This window comes from Dendropsophus ebraccatus, chromosome 6 (genome assembly GCF_027789765.1).
Source record: "Dendropsophus ebraccatus isolate aDenEbr1 chromosome 6, aDenEbr1.pat, whole genome shotgun sequence".
NCBI lineage: Eukaryota > Metazoa > Chordata > Amphibia > Anura > Hylidae > Dendropsophus > Dendropsophus ebraccatus.
The window spans coordinates 73,991,619-74,011,314 of record NC_091459.1 but is presented as its reverse complement, the minus strand read 5'-3'; the positions used below and the strand labels follow the sequence as shown (position 1 = coordinate 74,011,314).

Here is a 19,696-nt window from a genome sequence, read left to right as displayed (position 1 = left end):
GAAATAATGTGACGTGAAAGTGAAAATTTTCATTTTTTTCACTTTCACAGCACAGATGTGCCCATCATCAAGGGATCCAGATCCTCAGTGCTCATTGCACCCCTTGTTAGATTCCTTGAGGGGTTTAATTTCCAGAATGGGGTCACTTGTGGGGGGTTTCCATTGTTTTGGCAGCACGGAGGCTTTGTAAATGCGACATGTTATTCATCATCCATTCTAGCCAAATCCAGCCTCCAAAATCCAAATGGCGCTCCTTCCCTTTGGAGGCTCGTCCTGCGCTCACATGGTGCTTTATGTCCACATGTGGGGTATTTAGGGATTCAGGGGAAATTGCTCTACACATTTTGTATATTTTTTCTCTTTTAACCCCTTGTGAAAATGAAAAATTCAAGGCTAGACCAACATTATAGTGTAAAAAAATTAATATTTGATTTTCACGCCGCATTGTTCAACATTTGTGCCTATCATCAGTGGGGTCCATATGCTCACTACACCCCTTGTGGGGGAGTCAACTGTCTTGGACACAGGGACCTTTTAAAAGCAACATGGCCCTCAAAATCCATTCCAGCCAAATCCAGTATCCAAAAGCCAAATGGCGCTCCTTCCCTTTGGAGGACCGTCTTACAGCCGCATGGCACCTTAAGTCCACATGTAGGGGAAATTGCTGAACACATTTTTTTTTTAATTTAATCTTTATACCCCTTGTCAAAATAAAAAAACAAGACAAATTCAATGATTTAGTGTAAAAAATTTTAATATTTTACACTAAATGTTGGTCTAGCCTTGATTTTTTCCATTTCCGCAAGGGGTTAAAAGAGAAAATAAATTCAAAATGTGTAGGGTTATTTTCCCTGAGTACGAAAATAACCCACATGTGGACATAATGTGCCATATGGGCACAGGGCAAACCACCAAACGGACAGAGCGCCATTTAGACGCTGGAATGGAGGATGGAGGCTATTTACAAAGCCCCTGTGCTGCCAGGACACTGGAAACCCCCCACAAGTGACTCTATTCATGAAACTACAACCCTCAAGGAATCTAACAAGTGATGCAGTGAGCATATGGACCCCACTTCTGGGATCTCCCGTTTTCCACTGTGGGGAACGTCACCTGGAAAATGTTTCCCTGGTACAATACAGGTTCCTTCATATCCAGAAGCGATGGGGCCCGCTCCATGGCTGCCAAATATTAGGGCTTTTATTACTGCTTCTGATATTTTCAGATCGTTCCCAAACAATCTTCCCACTAACTCTGAGGATGGGGGGGCATTCTGGGGGTTGGATTTCAGTTTCCCTTCTAATCTAAATCTGTCTAAGTGTACCCTGAGGCCTATGTGCAGCAGGAGCCCCCAATTCTTTTCCATTTCCACTGCATCAACAGGGGTCCACACATGGCATGGACCCCTGTTGATGCAGCGGAAATGAAAAAAGAAAAGAAGGGGTTTGGGCTAGAAATTGGTCATCAGAGAAATAAAGTTTGAAAAATTGGTAATCAGAGAAATAGAGTTTGAAAAAGTCTATTTCTCTGATGCCTGTAGGGTTAATTAGGATTCCTGCTTGTGCTACAAAGCCAGGAATCTGGGGCTCATAATTTTGGGGGGCTGGAGTCCAGATGGGGTCACCTGTCTGGGGGGCGAGATAGGATGATGTGTTTGGGGGTCAGGGGGCGAGATGGCATGACGTGCCTGGGGGGGCATCCCGAGGCTTCCTCCTTGGACGCCTACGTGGATATTCATCAGCACTGGATGAGGATGATGATGATGATTAGAGATGAGTGAACCTCTAGCATGCTCGAGTCCATCCGAACCCGAACGTGTGGCATTTGATTAGCGGTGGCTGCTAAACTTGGATAAATCCCTAAGGCTATGTGGAAATCATGGATATAGTCATTCGCTGTATCCATGTTTTCCAGACAACCTTAGAGCTTTATCCATCCAGGGTATGTAAATGTGTAATGTAGTGTAGTGTAAGACTTTATTTCATGAAGTGTAGTGAAATTGAGTGTTTTTTACGTTTTATTTTTAACAGTAAGAAAAACAATCTACGTCAAAAAAGGAGTTGTTAATAAATGCCACACTTATGTGCGGTACTTATCAGCAGACACTGGCTAAAAAAAAAAAAAAAAAAGAACACTCTACCTACCTCAAGGCTATTGATTAGTGTATAATATACACTGATCAGCCGCTCTGGGGCAGTAGAGCGAAGCTGCCGAAGATAGACGACGGGGAGAAGAGGACGACATGAGACCGCCGGATCTTCACTACGGACGCCTGGATCAGGTGAGTATGGTGCAATACAGCACACACACCTTTTCTGCACCTCTCAGCTACCTAGCTGAGGGGTGCAAAACCAAGTAAAACTTTATTTTTACACATTTATCGCCACGATCGTCCAGTACTGGCCGGCCAATTGCGGTAATCGTGGGGGTGGCACAGTCGCCATCTTTGTACAGTACACTAATGGCAATTGGTGCTGTCTCGTACAGTACCAATCGCCATTGATTTCTGGATCACCCGGTCACCGATGAACCAGAAAGCTGTATTTTGCTGTTATTGGCTGGTTTGAATTGAGCCTAGATTGCCTGCTATAGATTATAGCAGCCATCATTATCCGATCGCTGTGTGTGTACACACAGCGATCGGGTAAACCCTTTGTATTAAGGCATGGGCTGTGGGTGCTTACATTTATGCCCGCGGTTCTTAAGGGGTTAATCATGGCCGTTGTTGCACTTTGCAACAACGGCCATGAATTATGCACAACATACGTTGTATTGCAATGAATGGAATCCCGGCCAGAGTGTATACACATAGTATACACTCCAGCCGGGATCACTAGTGGCCAGTGGCGTAGCGACCGCGGTCGCAGGGGACGCCGCCGCGACCGGGCCGCTACCACTGCACTGCCCGCCTCCCACTCCCTCTTGTGACCGCAAGCAATGTTTTGCTTGCGATCACAAGAGGCAGGGCCCCCGGTTGTCTTGCGGCCCCCAGGGAGCTCTGTGTGCGGCGGGGGGGGGGGGGGGTAAGTACTTCCAGCGCAGGGAGCATCGTGTTAAGAAAAAAACAGGTCCCGCGAAGCTCCGCCCCCTCCGCGCTAAGCCCCGCCTCCCGCCGAGGGAAGCCCGCCAGCGCGTGTGACCTGGGGGCTACAGAAATCATGCAGGTGAGTATAGATTTTTTTGTTTTTAAGGGGATGATGGGGGTGTAGTGGTATGATGATGGAACAGGAGGATGATGGGGGTGTAGTGGTATGATGATGATGGAACAAGAGAATGATGAGGGGTGTAGTGGTATGATGATGATGAAGGAACAAGAGGATGATGGGGTGTAGTGGTATGATGATGATGAAGGAACAAGAGGATGATGGGGGTGTACTGGTATGATGATGATGGAACAAGAGGATGATGGGGTGTAGTGGTATGATGATGATGGAACAAGAGGATGATGGGGTGTAGTGGTATGATGATGATGGAACAAGAGAATGATGAGGGGTGTAGTGGTATGATGATGATGATGATGATGATGAAGGAACAAGAGGATCATGGGGTGTAGTGGTATGATGATGGAACAAGAGGATGATGAGGGGTGTAGTGGTATGGTGATGATGATGATGATGGAACAAGAGGATGATAGGGGTGTAGTGGTATGTTGATGGAACAAGAGGATGATGAGGGGTGTAGTGGTATGATGATGATGGAACGAGGATGATGGGGATGTAGTGGTATGATGATTGAACAAGAGGATGATGAGGGGTGTAGTGGTATGATGATGGAACGAGGATGATGGGGATGTAGTGGTATGATGATGGAACAAGAGGATGATGAGGGGTGTAGTGGTATGATGATGATGATGGAACAAGAGGATGATGGGAATGTAGTGGTATGATGATGATGATGATGATGATGATGGAACAAGAGGATGATGGGAATGTAGTGGTATGATGATGATGATGATGATGATGATGGAACAAGAGGATGATGGGGGGTGTAGTGGCATGATGATGGAACAAGAGGATGATGAGGGGTGTAGTGGTATGATGATGGAACAAGAGGATGATGAGGATGTAGTGGTATGATGATGATGATGATGATGATAATGGAACAAGAGGATGATGAGGGGTGTAGTGGTATGAAGATGATGGAACGAGGATGATGGGGATGTAGTGGTATGATGATGGAACAAGAGGATGATGAGGGGTGTAGTGGTATGATGATGATGGAACAAGAGGAGGATGAGGGGTGTAGTGGTATGATGATGGAACAAGAGGATGATGGGGGTGTAGTGGTATGATGAAGATGGAACAAGAGGATGATGAGGGGTGTAGTGGTATGATGGAACAAGAAGATGATGAGGGGTGTAGAGGTATGATGATGGAACAAGAAGATGATGAGGATGTAGTGGTATGATGATGATGGAACAAGAGGATGATGGGGGGTGTGGTGGCATGATTATGGAACAAGAGGATGATGAGGGGTGTAGTGATATGATGATGGAACAAGAGGATGATGAGGATGTAGTGGTATGATGATGATGATGATGGAACAAGAGGATGATGAGGGGTGTAGTGGTATGATGATGATGGAACGAGGATGATGGGGATGTAGTGGTATGATGATGGAACAAGAGGATGATGAGGAGTGTAGTGGTATGATGATGATGGAACAAGAGGATGATGGGGGGTGTAGTGGTATGATGATGATGGAACAAGAGGATGATGGGGGGTGTAGTGGTATGATGATGGAACAAGAGGAGGATGAGGGGTGTAGTGGTATGATGATGGAACAAGAGGATGATGGGGGTGTAGTGGTATGATGATGATGGAACAAGAGGATGATGAGGGGTGTAGTGGTATGATGGAACAAGAAGATGATGAGGGGTGTAGAGGTATGATGATGGAACAAGAAGATGATGAGGATGTAGTGGTATGATGATGATGATGGAACAAGACGATGATGGGGGGTGTAGTGGCATGATGATGGAACAAGAGGATGATGAGGGGTGTAGTGGTATGATGATGAAGGAACAAGAGGATGATGGGGGGTGTAGTGGTATGATGATGGAACAAGAGGATGATGAGGGGTGTAGTGGTATGATGATGATGGAACAAGAGGATGATGGGAATGTAGTGGTATGATGATGATGGTGGAACAAGAGGAGGATGAGGGGTGTAGTGGTATGATGATGGAACAAGAGGATGATGGGGGTGTAGTGGTATGATGATGATGGAACAAGAGGATGATGGGGGGTGTAGTGGTATGATGATGAAGGAACAAGAGGATTATGAAGGAACAAGAGGATGATGAGGGGTGTAGTGGTATGATGATGGAACAAGAAGATGATGAGGATGTAGTGGTATAATGATGATAATGATGGAACAAGAGGATGATGGGGGGTGTAGTGGTATGATGATGAAACAAGAGGATGATGAGGGGTGTAGTGGTATGATGATGAAGGAACAAGAGGATGATGAGGATGTAGTGGTATGATGATGATGGAACAAGAGGATGATGGGGTGTAGTGGTATGATGATGATGGAACAAGAGAATGATGAGGGGTTTAGTGGTATGATGATGATGAAGGAACAAGAGGATGATGGGGTGTAGTGGTATGATGATGGAACAAGAGGATGATGAGGGGTGTAGTGGTATGATGATGATGATGATGATGATGATGATGATGGAACAAGAGGATGATGAGGGGTGTAGTGGTATGATGATGATGATAGAACAAGAGGATGATAGGGGTGTAGTGGTATGATGATGGAACAAGAGGATGATGAGGGGTGTAGTGGTATGATGATGATGGAACAAGAGGATGATGGGGATGTAGTGGTATGATGATGGAACAAGAGGATGATGAGGGGTGTAGTGGTATGATGATGATGGAACGAGGATGATGGGGATGTAGTGGTATGATGATGGAACAAGAGGATGATGAGGCGTGTAGTGGTATGATGATGATGGAACAAGAGGATGATGGGAATGTAGTGGTATGATGATGATGGAACAAGAGGAAAATGAGGGGTGTAGTGGTATGATGATGGAACAAGAGGATGATGGGGGTGTAGTGGTATGATGATGATGGAACAAGAGGATGATGAGGGGTGTAGTGGTATGATGGAACAAGAAGATGATGAGGGGTGTAGAGGTATGATGATGGAACAAGAAGATGATGAGGATGTAGTGGTATGATGATGATGATGGAACAAGAGGATGATGGGGGGTGTAGTGGCATGATGATGGAACAAGAGGATTATGAGGGTGTAGTGGTATGATGATGGAACAAGAGGATGATGAGGATGTAGTGGTATGATGATGATGATGATGATGATGGAACAAGAGGATGATGAGGGGTGTAGTGGTATGATGATGGAACGAGGATGATGGGGATGTAGTGGTATGATGATGGAACAAGAGGATGATGAGGGGTGTAGTGGTATGATGATGATGGAACAAGAGGATGATGGGGGGTGTAGTGGTATGATGATGATGGAACAAGAGGATGATGGGAATGTAGTGGTATGATGATGATGGAACAAGAGGAGGATGAGGGGTGTAGTGGTATGATGATGGAACAAGAGGATGATGAGGGGTGTAGTGGTATGATGGAACAAGAAGATGATGAGGGGTGTAGAGGTATGATGATGGAACAAGAAGATGATGAGGATGTAGTGGTATGATGATGATGATGATGATGGAACAAGAGGATGATGGGGGGTGTAGTGGCATGATGATGGAACAAGAGGATGATGAGGGGTGTAGTGGTATGATGATGAAGGAACAAGAGGATGATGAGGATGTAGTGGTATGATGATGATGGAACAAGAGGATGATGGGGGGTGTAGTGGTATGATGATGGAACAAGAGGATGATGAGGGGTGTAGTGGTATGATGATGATGGAACAAGAGGATGATGGGAATGTAGTGGTATGATGATGATGGAACAAGAGGAGGATGAGGGGTGTAGTGGTATGATGATGGAACAAGAGGATGATGGGGGTGTAGTGGTATGATGATGATGGAACAAGAGGATGATGAGGGGTGTGTGGTATGATGGAACAAGAAGATGATGAGGGGTGAAGTGGTATGATGATGGAACAAGAAGATGATGAGGATGTAGTGGTATGATGATGATGGAACAAGAGGATGATGGGGGGTGTAGTGGCATGATGATGGAACAAGAGGATGATGAGGGGTGTAGTGGTATGATGATGAATGAACAAGAGGATGATGAGGATGTAGTGGTATGATGATGATGGAACAAGAGGATGATGGGGGGTGTAGTGGTATGATGATGAAGGAACAAGAGGGTTATGAAGGAACAAGAGGATGATGAGGGGTGTAGTGGTATGATGATGGAACAAGAAGATGATGATGATGTAGTGGTATGATGATGATGATGATGATGATGATGATGATGATGATGATGATGATGATGGAACAAGAGGATGATGGGGGGTGTAGTGGTATGATGATGAAACAAGAGGATGATGAGGGGTGTAGTGGTATGATGATGAAGGAACAAGAGGATGATGAGGATGTAGTAGTATGATGATGATGGGACAAGAGGATGATGAGGATGTAGTGGTATGATGATGATGGAACAAGAGGATGATGAGGGGTGAAGTGGTATGATGATGAAAGGGCAGGAGGATGAAGGGGTAGTAGTATTATGGTGGAGGTGGTTGTAGTATGATGATGGAGGGGCAGGAGGAGGGGACAACATGGGGGGCATCTGTAAGGGGGATAAAATGGGGGGCATCTATATGGTTGATAACATGGGGGCAATCTATATGGGGGATAACATGGGGGGCATCTATAATAGGGACAACACAGGGGGCCATCTATAAGGGGGAAACATTGGGGGGCCATCTATAAGGTGGACTACACAGGGGGTGTATACAATAGGGGGATATGTACTATAAGGGAGTCACATAGAGTCAGGCTACCCACTAAATGAGGGTGTAAAGGGGCCAATACAGATGTGCAGTTTGTAGAGAGATGAGGATGGTGTCAGTGTGAGGAGCCTAATATGTTTGTCTGGCAGATTCTGTGGATTCGTGGCTCCAAAAAGTTCTCATAATGGCCCTGGGCAGATGGAGAAGATGAAAGGGGAAGAACTCTGATCAGAGAAGACGTCCTCTGTGAGTCACCTGATATATTTGCACTGTAATGTATATGGTGTATAGAGCCTGTGTAGAGCTGGGGCCACCTCTATATGACTGGATGAGGTGATATTGGTCTATGTACAGAGGATTTTATTCAGTAGCAGCGGTTGTGTTAGTCAGTATGTGGTAAGGGGGGGGGGGGCAAGTTTACCTCTTGCACCAGGGCCCAAGAGACATTAGCTACGCCCCTGCTAGTGGCCACGTAAAAAATGGACATGTCAGTTTTCTGGGTCAGCAATTCATTTAATAGCGGCCACAGAGAACCTGTCAGTTCACACATTGGAACCGCACGATGCATTGTGTGCAGCGGCGAATTGGGATGCGGTTGTGCATGCATCCCAATCCATTATAAATGAAGATGATCCGGCTGGTACTGCAAAACCGGCTGGGATTATCTTCTCTGACACCGGCCTCTCTGTGAACCGGCGGGGTCAAAGAACGGCTGGTGACTTAAACCATGTGAACACGGCCAAAAGGTGGCTTCACAAGTACTGTATTGCAGCGGATTTGATGGTACAGATCCACAGCCCATTTGATCTGAATAACTGAACACAGCATTAAATTTGCACCACCAAATCTGTTGCGGATCTGCTGTGAATCCTGTATGTATGAACACACCCTAAGAGTATTTCCAATTCTATGTATACAAAAAGAGATTACTGAATAATAAAACGGTGTTGTTGAACCTTTTAATATTGCTATCTTACAGTTAGACAGTTATTTAGACTAGACAGTCTACAAAAAATTCAGGTTTAGACTGCCTAACCTAAGCTTGGACCAAGTATGAGTTGGCTTAGTTAAAGTATACATATAGTTTCAATAAAATTTAAGGATAAGCTGTCCTGATTGTGTACATATGGAGTGGCATTATATCTGTCCATTATTAATCTTGTATATGGCATTGTTTAGCAAATTACTGTACTGCAAGTTGTCTTTTATCTCTCTCTCTCGCTGTCACTAAATTAAAACATTCTCCTTTACATTCAAAAGCTAAAGGACCCCCATGACCTTGTCCTCCACACAGCAAGCCTTGTTATAAAGTATTGATCATAGACAATACTGCATAAGCATAACAGAGGAGTTGAACAAACTGTAAAAGAAACAGTTAGTGAATCCTCCGAGACCTCTGCCTACCGCACAGCATGGTGGGTTCAGAAATCTACACTTGCTCCTGATTCTGCCATGATTTATACCTGGTAAAGTCCGGGTGAGTGGATGGAACGTGTGGGGCTCTCTAGACGACACCACATTCTATTCCCCATTACCTATACCATGGTGACATTTAGCTTTGTCATTGCTCATTTTATTCACTGCAATTTTTTTCGCACGATTTGCACTCATTTGTATATCATTATTTTTGTTGTATACATTTTATATGCGCTGAGATTATGTGGACTATGATTACTAAAGCTTTGTACTGTGAGTACCAGATTCATTTGGGTTAGTATATTGCAAATTAAGGGGTTGTGTCCCTGGATCACATCTTGCCCGATGCTTTCCTAAAGTTTAGGATTGTTTTGAGTGATATGGGTCATTTGTATTGTTAGCTTTTGTACCTGCCTAAATAAAGGACTTTTATCTACACAACATAATGGTGTGACAATTTTTCTATATATTATACGGTCTTTTCTTTTTTGAGCTTGAAATGCCTGATAAATCCAGCCCGGTAGGAGGCCACACCTCCCTCCCCCCTTTTCAGCATCTTTCAATCACGGCTGGCATATGCCATGGGAAAGATAAGAATATGTGTGAACATAGCACTGGACAGTAAAAGGGGAGGCTAAAATTAGTAAATTGTGATGACAGTATGTCAGCTTTATAGCTACATTAGTGGCTGTTGATCTCAATAACTGGTGGACATAAAACAATAAATAGTAAATATTCGTAGTAAAGAACAACTGAGTAGAACAGCAAATAAAACATATTGGAAATATATTCCAAATTGTTGCTTGGAGTAGACCTTATAAACAATAATTTCAGAGCTCCAGGGGAGGACAGCATGATATATCCAACCACGGATAACCTTTAAATAGGCTTAAATATACTGAAATAGTATAAAAACATCACCAAAGTGTAGTAGTAACCAAAATCATGGTACCTGATGGGGTAAAATGACCTTTAGTTAGGTTCAAATATACCGAAACAGTATAAAAACACCTTAAAAGAGTGGTAGTAAACAAAATCACAAATTGCCCATAGAAGTAAGGCAATAAATAGAAAAAAAGGTTAGTAATAAAACTTAAAATAAAATACAGAAAAAAAAATTCCCTGGTTGCAATAATATTATTAGATAGTGTACATTGGACTAGACCAGAGAAAATAAGGCACATTATAATAAACAGCATTACAGAGAGGGGACACCTCACAGAGCCATAGGTTGTCTGGAAGAGTGAAGTGAGCCTATCAATCACATTTAAATCTTTTTTTGTTTCTCTTTTTATTTTAACAAATGTAAAAAAAGAAACCTTTACATTTCACTGTCATCTCCATATACAATATGCGTAACATTTCAATCTTAATGCATCTGCCATATTTAGTAAGTCGCTCTTTACTCACATCTGATGCATCCATTGTATCATTTATCCTTGACTTAAAGTCATTGGTGCATTGACCCAGCTCCTCAGGATACCAATATCTGAAAAACAAAAAGGAGAGACACAAAAGAAAAGGTAGGAAAAAAACTCTTATCATTTTGCCCCCTTGGGGCCAGACTGTGTCCACTATACTATGCTGAGTGCACTGCACCTGCCCTAGCAAGAAAGGGGTTAAGTAATTTTACCTCATCCTTGCTAGGGTGGGTACAGTGAGCTTAGAACAGCAAGTAAAAAACATTATGGCCCTCAGGGGGTTAAGTCAGGGTGCAAGGTGCAGGGTGGGGGGGTTCAAACTCACCATCCAATGTCTTCACCAGACCAGGTGAACTGAGCTTGATGTGTGCCAGGCTCTGGCTCCTGCAGCACCTCAGCCACTGATTAGCTCAGCAGAATACATCAGATGGTGAGTATGAAAATTGACCCCCCCCCCACACTTAACCCCCACTTATTAACACAGGCGCGTTTGAGTCCAAGAGCCGACCCAAACAATTAGTTCAATGATAGGGGGCGCTGATTCGCCTTTTTTTTTTCTTCAAAGCAAACTCCCGGCTCTTAAAGTGGTAAACTATGTCATAACACGAAGAGCAGTATACTTAAACCAGTGGAATTAGTTTGATTACTTCTTAAAGTATCTCTGAAAAATAGGGAATGTTAATACAGTATTATGCAGGTCAGCACAGTCAATCAATGAAACATTTTCTGTCTTAAGGTCTAGCCTGCTGTGATTATCTACATAAGGTACAATGTCCCAACACTCCTGATGCTGATTTGTGGCTTCAAAAGATTATTGAAGTCATTTTTAGTTGATTTTTCATTTTTTTTCTCCAAAAGCAAAAGATTTTCCCATTAAATGTGATTGTGATGAGTAAGTAATTCTAATACTTAGCATCGACTGGGATTGAGCATTATGATAAAAAGAACATCATCCATTTTTGCTCATTTCTTTCAGACCCTAAATCATTGTGACAGTTTAAGCAAATGTTCACCTTGGCTTTCAAAAAATATTTCTTAGGTTGAATGTGGTTTAAAAAAAAACAGAATTTTTTAAGCACATTACATTTTACTTAGTGTGGGGTCTTTTTTTATCCATCTCACTATAAATACTAAAGGAAATAACATTACGTTGGTGGTAATATAACTGTACTCGTGCACATGGAGACATTAAAGTCTATTAATTGCACAAGCATAGGGGTTTCATATATATATATATATATATATATATATATATATATATATATATATATATATATATGTATTTATTTAATGCTGTCATCCAGTATCCTTCTAACTACACTCTTCTAAAGTTTAGAATGTTGTCCTTCAAAAACCCCTTCAGGATGTGCAAATTTTTGTTTTGTGGGCTTTCGTTTTTTCTTCCTTGCGTTTAAAAGGCTGTACCACTTCCTTTTTTTCACCTGCAGGCCCAAACAAACCCTTATTTTTTGAGCAACTAATTGTACTTTGCAATGACAGACTTAATTTTTCCATAAAATATGCTGCGAAACTGGGAAAAAAATATTTGCGCAGTGAAATTGAAAATAAAATGCAAATCTTTTTTTTATTTAGGGGGCTTTTATGTTTACATTGTTTGTCCTATGGTAAAACTGACATGCTATCTATAACTTTTATTTAATTTGATGGATTTTTAAAAAATTAAAACCTTTTTAAATAAAAGTAAATGTGTTTAAAATTGCTCTGATCCTATTCTTATAACGCTTTAATTTTTTTGTCTATGGGGCTGAGTGAGGTGTCATTTTTGCGCCATGATGTGTACTTTCTATCGGTACCTTGATTGTGTATATGCAACTTTTTGATACGTTTTTATTACAATTTTTCTGGATTTGATGCGACCAAAAATGTGCAATTTTTCACTTTGGTAGATTTTTTGCTTTTACGCTATTTACCGTGCAAGATCAGGAATGTGATAATTCATTAGATCGGGCGATACCAAATATGTTTATTTATTTATTTTATTTATAAAATGAAAAAAGGGGGGTGATTAAAATTTTCATTAGGGGGGGGGCTATTAATGAAAAAACAGCACATCACATTGAGATCGGTGCTCTGTTTGTCTGGTCTCCTGCAGACAAGAACCGCAGAATACCGAGCCAGGATCAGTGTCATTCCAACGCTGAGGTTCGGCCGTGTAAGTTAACCCCTTAAGGACCGGGCCAATTTCTTTTTTGCAGTTTCGTTTTTCCTCCTTGTGCTTAAAAGGCCATAGCACTTGCAATTTTTAACCTAGAAACCCACATGAGCCCTTTTTTTTTGCGCCCCTAATTGTACTTCGCATTTTTTCATAAAGTGCACTGTAAAAGCAGGAAAAAATTTCAATGTGTGGTGAAATTGGAAAAAAAACAACTCATTTTGTTTATTTTGGGGGTATTTGTTTTTACGCCATTTGCCCTGGGGTAAAACTGACTAGTTATATATTTTCCTCAAGTCGTTACGATTACAACGATATTTAACATGTATAACTTTTCTTGTATAAGATGGCTTGTAAAAAATTCAAACCATTGTTAACAAAAATATGTTCCTTAAAATTGCTGCATTCCCATGCTTATAACGCTTTTATCCTTTGGTCTATGGGGCAGTGTTAGGTGTCATTTTTTGCGCCATGATGTGTTCTTTCTATCGGCACCTTTGATCGCTTTTTATTACAATTTTTCTGGATTCGATTTGGGATTTTTTTCCGCTTACGCCATTTACCATGTAAGATCAGGAATGAGATAAATTAATAGTCCGGGCGATTACGCACATGGTGATAACAAACATGTTTATTTATTTTTTTATTTATTTTTATTTATAACATGGGAAAAGGGGGGTGATTCAAACTTATTAGGGGAGGGGGCTTTTTTATTAATAACACTTTATTTATTATTTTTACACTTATACTAGAAGCCCCCCTGGGGGACTTCTAGTGTAAGCACTCTTATCTCTCATTGATCTATGCTGTATATAGTAATACAGCATAGATCAATGAGATTAAGGGTTAAACGGATCGCCCCCTTCACGATCGCATTGCCGGAAGTGGGGCTTTCCACCCACTAGACCACCATGGAGGGGAATAAAGAGCTATTTAGATGCAGCTCGCAGCCATGACAGCTGCATCTAAATGGCTCATTGGCTCCCGCTAATAGCCGCAGTCCCGCAGCCACGCAGCAACCCCGATCTGAATTCCCCTATCCAACCAAGGATGTACAGGTATGTCCTTGGTCATGAAGGGGTTAAATTGTATTTGCACAATGTAGCCTTTTTTCAATATACACAAATAGGGGGAGATTTATCAAACATGGTGTAAAGTAAAACTGGCTCAGTTGCCCCTAGCAACCAATCAGATTCCAATTTTCATTCCTCACAGACTCTTTGGAAAATGATTTCTATCCTCTGTAATCTGAGCGGCAAAATTAAGAATCATTATTTTCTTCAATTTCCTCTAAACACTTTTTAAGTAATGACTTGTGACATGTGTGAAGTCTGTGTCAGTAGGTTGAGCGAGCCGATGCTCATTCCAATGGTTAGAATGAAGCACACATCTGCATGCACTGTACCATAAACAGCTATAGCAAGTGGTGTGCACCTATAATGAAAGTCTAGAGGACTTCCTGTTTTGAATGAAGATAAAGGAAAACAACACGAATAGATGTGTGTTTCTGCTTCTTCATTTAAATCTTTGGAGGGGATCTCTGACATAAATAACCTGGTATAGATGTTTTATATTTGTACCAAAAAGTTAAATCAACTGGTTTCATAAAGCTACAGTATAAAGATTTTTAATTTTACTTATATTTAAAAATCTTCCAGTCTTCCAGTACTCATCAGCTGCTGTATGTCCTGCAAGAAGTGGTGTATTATTTCCAGTCTGACACTGTGCTCTCAGCTGCCACCTCTGCCCATGACAAGAACAGTCCAAAGCAGTACCAAATGTTCAAAGAAAACCTATCCTGCTTTGAGCAGTTCCTGTCATGGATTTAGGCGGCAGCAGAGAGCATTTTGTCATTCCTAACAAAAAGCATAACTTCCCACAGGACATACAGAAGCTGATAAGTACTAGAATACTTGAGACTTTTAACCCTTTAAGGACCAAGCCCAAAATGACCCAGTGGACCGCGCAAATTTAAATTCTTGTATTTTTGTTTTTTCCTCCTCCCCTTCTAAGAGCTCTAGAACTTTCAGTTTTCTATCTATAGGGCCATGTGGGGGCTTGTTTTTTTTTTTACAGTAATATTTGTACTTTGTAATAGCATCTTTTATTCTACCATAACACGTATGATGGCACCCCCAAAATATTATTTATTATATATTAAGATATAAAATGGTGTAATCGTAAAAAAGAATGCAATATGGTAACTTTTGGGGGGTTCCTGTGTCTACGTAATGCACTATATGGTAAAAGGGACATGAAACCATTATTCTATAGGTCAGTCCTAACACAGCCATATGTAGGATTACACAGATTCTTTAATGTTATTTATTTATTTTTTATGAAATCCTTTTTATTTTATTTTATTTTTTGCAATTAATAATAAAACGGCCCTATTGTGACTCTTGTAACAGTTTTAGTTTTTCACCTACAGGGCTGTATGGGGTGGCATTTTTCTCCGCTATGATCTCTAGTTTTTATCAATACCATATTTGGCAATCATTCGCCAATGATTCCCGCTGTCTGCCCGCTCCGTGGAGAGCGTGGATACAGCGGGAGGACCTCCGGGAAAACTGGGATACAGCCATAGCCAAAGGCTGTATCCCAGTTTTCCAGGCGGTCCTCCCACTTTATCCACCCGCTACACGGAGCGGGCAGACAGCGGGAATCGAATGCCGAGAGTTCGGGTTCATATGAACCCTAACCTCGGCAGTTTCGGACCATCCCTACTTAGAAGTTTTGATCACTTTTTGATATTTTTTTTATATATAATGTAACAAAAAGTCTGTAATCCTGGCGCTTTTTTCCCTCTTTTCATTTACGCCTTTCACCATTTGCTATGACAATTTTTATGTTTTAATAGATCGGACAATTATGCATGCTACGGTATATCATATGTTTTTTTATTTATTTATTTTAATATGTTTTATTTATATAATGGGGAAGAGGGGTGATTTTAACTTATTTATAAAAAACATTTTTACTTATTTTTTTTTACACATTTTAAGTCCCCCTGGGGGACTTTTACATGCAATCATCAGATTGAATACACTGTACAATGCTATGCCATAGGCATAGCATTGATCAGTGTTATAGGCCTGTGGCAGACTCAATGAGCAGATCGCCGATCGGACTGCATGGAGAAAGGTAAGAGACCTCCGGTGGTCTGATACAGTGATCAGGACCTCCGCAGTCACACTGTGGGGGTCCTGATCGGTAAGTGACAGGGGACTGCCCCTGTCACTTACACTGAAACAGGCTGTCATTAACGGTGAGGGCCTGGCTGCTCGGTGCAGCCAGCCCCCACCTCCTATGAAGCACGCTCCGCTCCAGAGCGCGCTTCATAGCACAGGACGTACCGGTAAGGCCAGGGTCATTTGGGGGCAGTCACCCATGGTGTACCAGTATGTCCAATGTCGTCTAGTGGTTAAAAAGAAGTAATTTAATTTAAAGTAATTGTAATCAGTTGATTTGAAAGAAAAACATTTCACCAAAGTTCCCCTTTAATTAGTCCTGATAAATATGAGCTCATCTGCACTGTATTTAGTTGTTTTATATAACTATGATCAAATATGCTGCACTGTATTTGCTTGCACAATAGCTAACAATGGAAAGGACGACTACTTAACCCCTTAACGACATCGGGCGTAAATTTACGCCCTGATGCCGGTAAGGGAGTTCTGAACCGCGCCGGTCCCGGGTGCCGCGTGTAGCCCGGGACCGTAGGTATTAGCGGGCACGGTCCGATCGCCGTGCCCGCTAATACAGTAATCGGACGCAGCTGTCAAAGTTGACAGCTGCATCCGATTACCGGACGCAGCTTCATCCCTGGTGTCTAGTGGGGAGATCGCTCCTCCGGGATGTTATCCCGGAGGAGCGATCTCCATGTGTGCTGCCGGCCGGGGACCGCTCCAAGATGGCGCCGTCCCCGACTCGGCACTCGTTTACTTCCGGCTGCAGCAGCCCGAAGTAAACGAGTGCCTATCTCATGGATCTCTGCAGCATATCTATGCTGCAGAGATCTCAATGAGAGATCAAAGCACTTATACTAGAAGTCCCCCAGGGGGGCTTCTAGTATAAGTGTAAAAGTTAAAAAAAAAATGTCATTATTAGTAAAAAGCCCCCTCCCCTAATAAAAGTCTGAATCACCCCCCTTTTCCCAGGTTATAAATAAAAGTAAATAAATAAATAAATAAACATGTTTGCTATCGCCGCGTGCGTAATCGCCCGAACTATTAATTAATCACATTCCTGATCTCGCACGGTAAATGGCGTCAGCGCAAAAAAATCCCAAAGTGCAAAATTGCGCATTTTTGGTCGCATCAAATCCAGAAAAATTGTAATAAAAAGCGATCAAAAAGTCGTATATGTGCAATCAAGGTACCGATAGAAAGAACATGTCATGGCGCAAAAAATGACACCTGACACAGCCCCATAGACCAAAGGATAAAAGCGCTATAAGCCTGGGAATGGAGCGGTTTTAAGTGTTGTATATTTGTTGACAATGGTTTAAATTTTTTACAGGCCATCCGATACAATATAAGTTATACATGTTACATATCGTTTTAATCGTAACGACTTGAGGAACATATATAACAAGTCAGTGTTACCCCAGGGCGAATGGCGTAAAAACACATTTCCCCCAAATAAACAAAATGCGTTTTTTTTTTTCAATTTCACCACACTTTGAATTTTTTTCTGGTTTCGCAGTGTACTTTATGCAAAAATTCAGCCTGTAATTGCAAAGTACAATTAGTGACGCAAAAAATAAGGGCTCATGTGGGTCTCTAGGTGGAAAAATGCAAGTGCTATGGCCTTTTATGCACAAGGAGGAAAAACCGAAAACGCAAAAATCGAAATTTGCTCTGTCCTTAAAGGGTTAAGTGATTGACCAAGATTAGGAAAAAATAAACTATAAACAGTTCTAGTTCTCTCCATAACAAAGGTGTTCCTCTATTATTTTTACAGGAAATGATTTGTCATATCAAAAACTTGGACTTGACACAAGGACTCCAGACCTGCATTATCTAGAGAATGATGATATCCCCAATTCTACCTTGGAACTAGAATGGGACATGGAAACAGAACTAGAAGAACTTGGAACCGAGCAATTTCAATCAGATGGCTTCATTCACTGCCATGAGAAAAACAATACTGCAATTCAGTCACACACAATTGCCTCTAATCAACTGTCCATTTCACCCAAGGGACGTTTTCAAAGATTAGAGGAAGAGCCAGAATACTTTTCTCATTACACAGAATCAAAACCAAAGACCTCCCAGAAGTTTTGCACAATTGTAAAAACATGTTCTATATTTATGTTTACATTTGTTATTGGGATTTTAATAGGATATTTTTCAAGAAGAAATTTACCTTCCAGTAGCTGTTTATTACCAAATGAACTTGGACCCTCAAGTGACGTTCACAATATTAATGAAATAGTAAATGATATCACCAAAGAAAAAATTGAAACATTTTACAGGTATGTCTAATCATCCATGTTTAACATAAATTAAGTGGGTTTTTCTAAATTATTTTATATGTTTAATTGTATTCACAAAATCTTGAAACAAACTTCCAGCAGGTAGAATCCAGAAGAAGAAAGAAGATGCTGCACTCGACAGACCACTTTCTTGTCGTGCAGCACTTCCTCTGGCTGAGTGATCTGATCAGGCAGAGAGAGGAAGTTACTGTTCAGCTCTCTCTCTCTTCCATGCTATGTACATTGTATGGGAAAGATGTGAAAAAACTACTTCACTCAACAGTATTCCGTAATGATCTCTGATACGCCTTTTTACAGCGGTCATTAAGGGTCCTTATTCTAGGCCAACGTCTTTTCGCAATGCCTCTAGAATACGGAATTGCAGGCCCCACGTGCAGGGATCACAGGAGGGCCCCAGCTGTATCTGAGAAAAAAAGATATTAAAGTAGCTTACCATAGGGAAAGAGCCTGTTCTCTGGTGCTGCCTCTAAGATGTAACATCCCCACAAATCAATGTTGAACCTACTAAAGAGTCATACAGCATGACCAGGGATTTATATGCAAACTAGAGTTTTTTTCTGCCAGACAGCCATAACTATGCTCTATATCCAGCATAAGTAAATAGAAGCAGCACTCACCGGCAATTGTAATCTTCTCGCTTTATTGTAGAAAAAAACAATAATTTCATAGCAGTGGTGGTGATGGAGCGATGGCCGGTCCGCGCGCTTGCACACTTCATCATGGCTGGGTCCCGATGCCGTGACGAAGTGCCCAAGCACCCAAAATAACCGCTCTTATTTGCTTATGCTGGATACATTGGCTGGACTTCGTCTATTATAGCTGAGCACCTCCAATATCTTGCTTAATAGTATTTTCCTCTGGGTCTTGGATTGAGCGCCCTCTGCATTGTATTGACTGTATGGTAGTGCTGAACTACAGTTTTCTCCTGTGCTATTGATTATGCTCTGTACTGATAAGGGGCAAGGATCTCAAAATAGCTATCTACAGTTGGGTAACTTTTGCATTTAGGAGAGATTTTGACTATTGAGTTGGGAAAAAATACATTAATGTGTCACTTTGACTAGTTTACCAGGACCACTTTTAGGAACCACTCCATACTCTAGGAACACTCCAAAAGATCTGTAGTTTTAGACATGCCATCAGAAATTGGAACTTGTCAAAATTTTAATTTTATTCTGCTTGGCCATTTACCATTAACTTCAAGGACTTACTGTACTGTTGCTGCTTTATATATTATATCTCCTAATAGTGGGCATTGTTATGAAATAATCAATGTTATTTACTTAAC

General features: G+C 41.6%; 1 protein-coding gene across 3 annotated transcripts in view; it reads left to right on the top strand.

The window, feature by feature from the left end:
• Positions 1–19,696, top strand: part of NAALADL2 (N-acetylated alpha-linked acidic dipeptidase like 2) — a 712,309-nt gene that overhangs the window by 224,300 nt on the left and 468,313 nt on the right. For all 3 annotated transcript variants that reach the window (XM_069975168.1, XM_069975167.1, XM_069975169.1), the window contains exon 2: positions 17,874–18,387. In XM_069975168.1, coding sequence (XP_069831269.1) covers positions 17,874–18,387 — 514 coding nt within the window. The remainder of the gene's footprint in view (positions 1–17,873; positions 18,388–19,696) is intronic.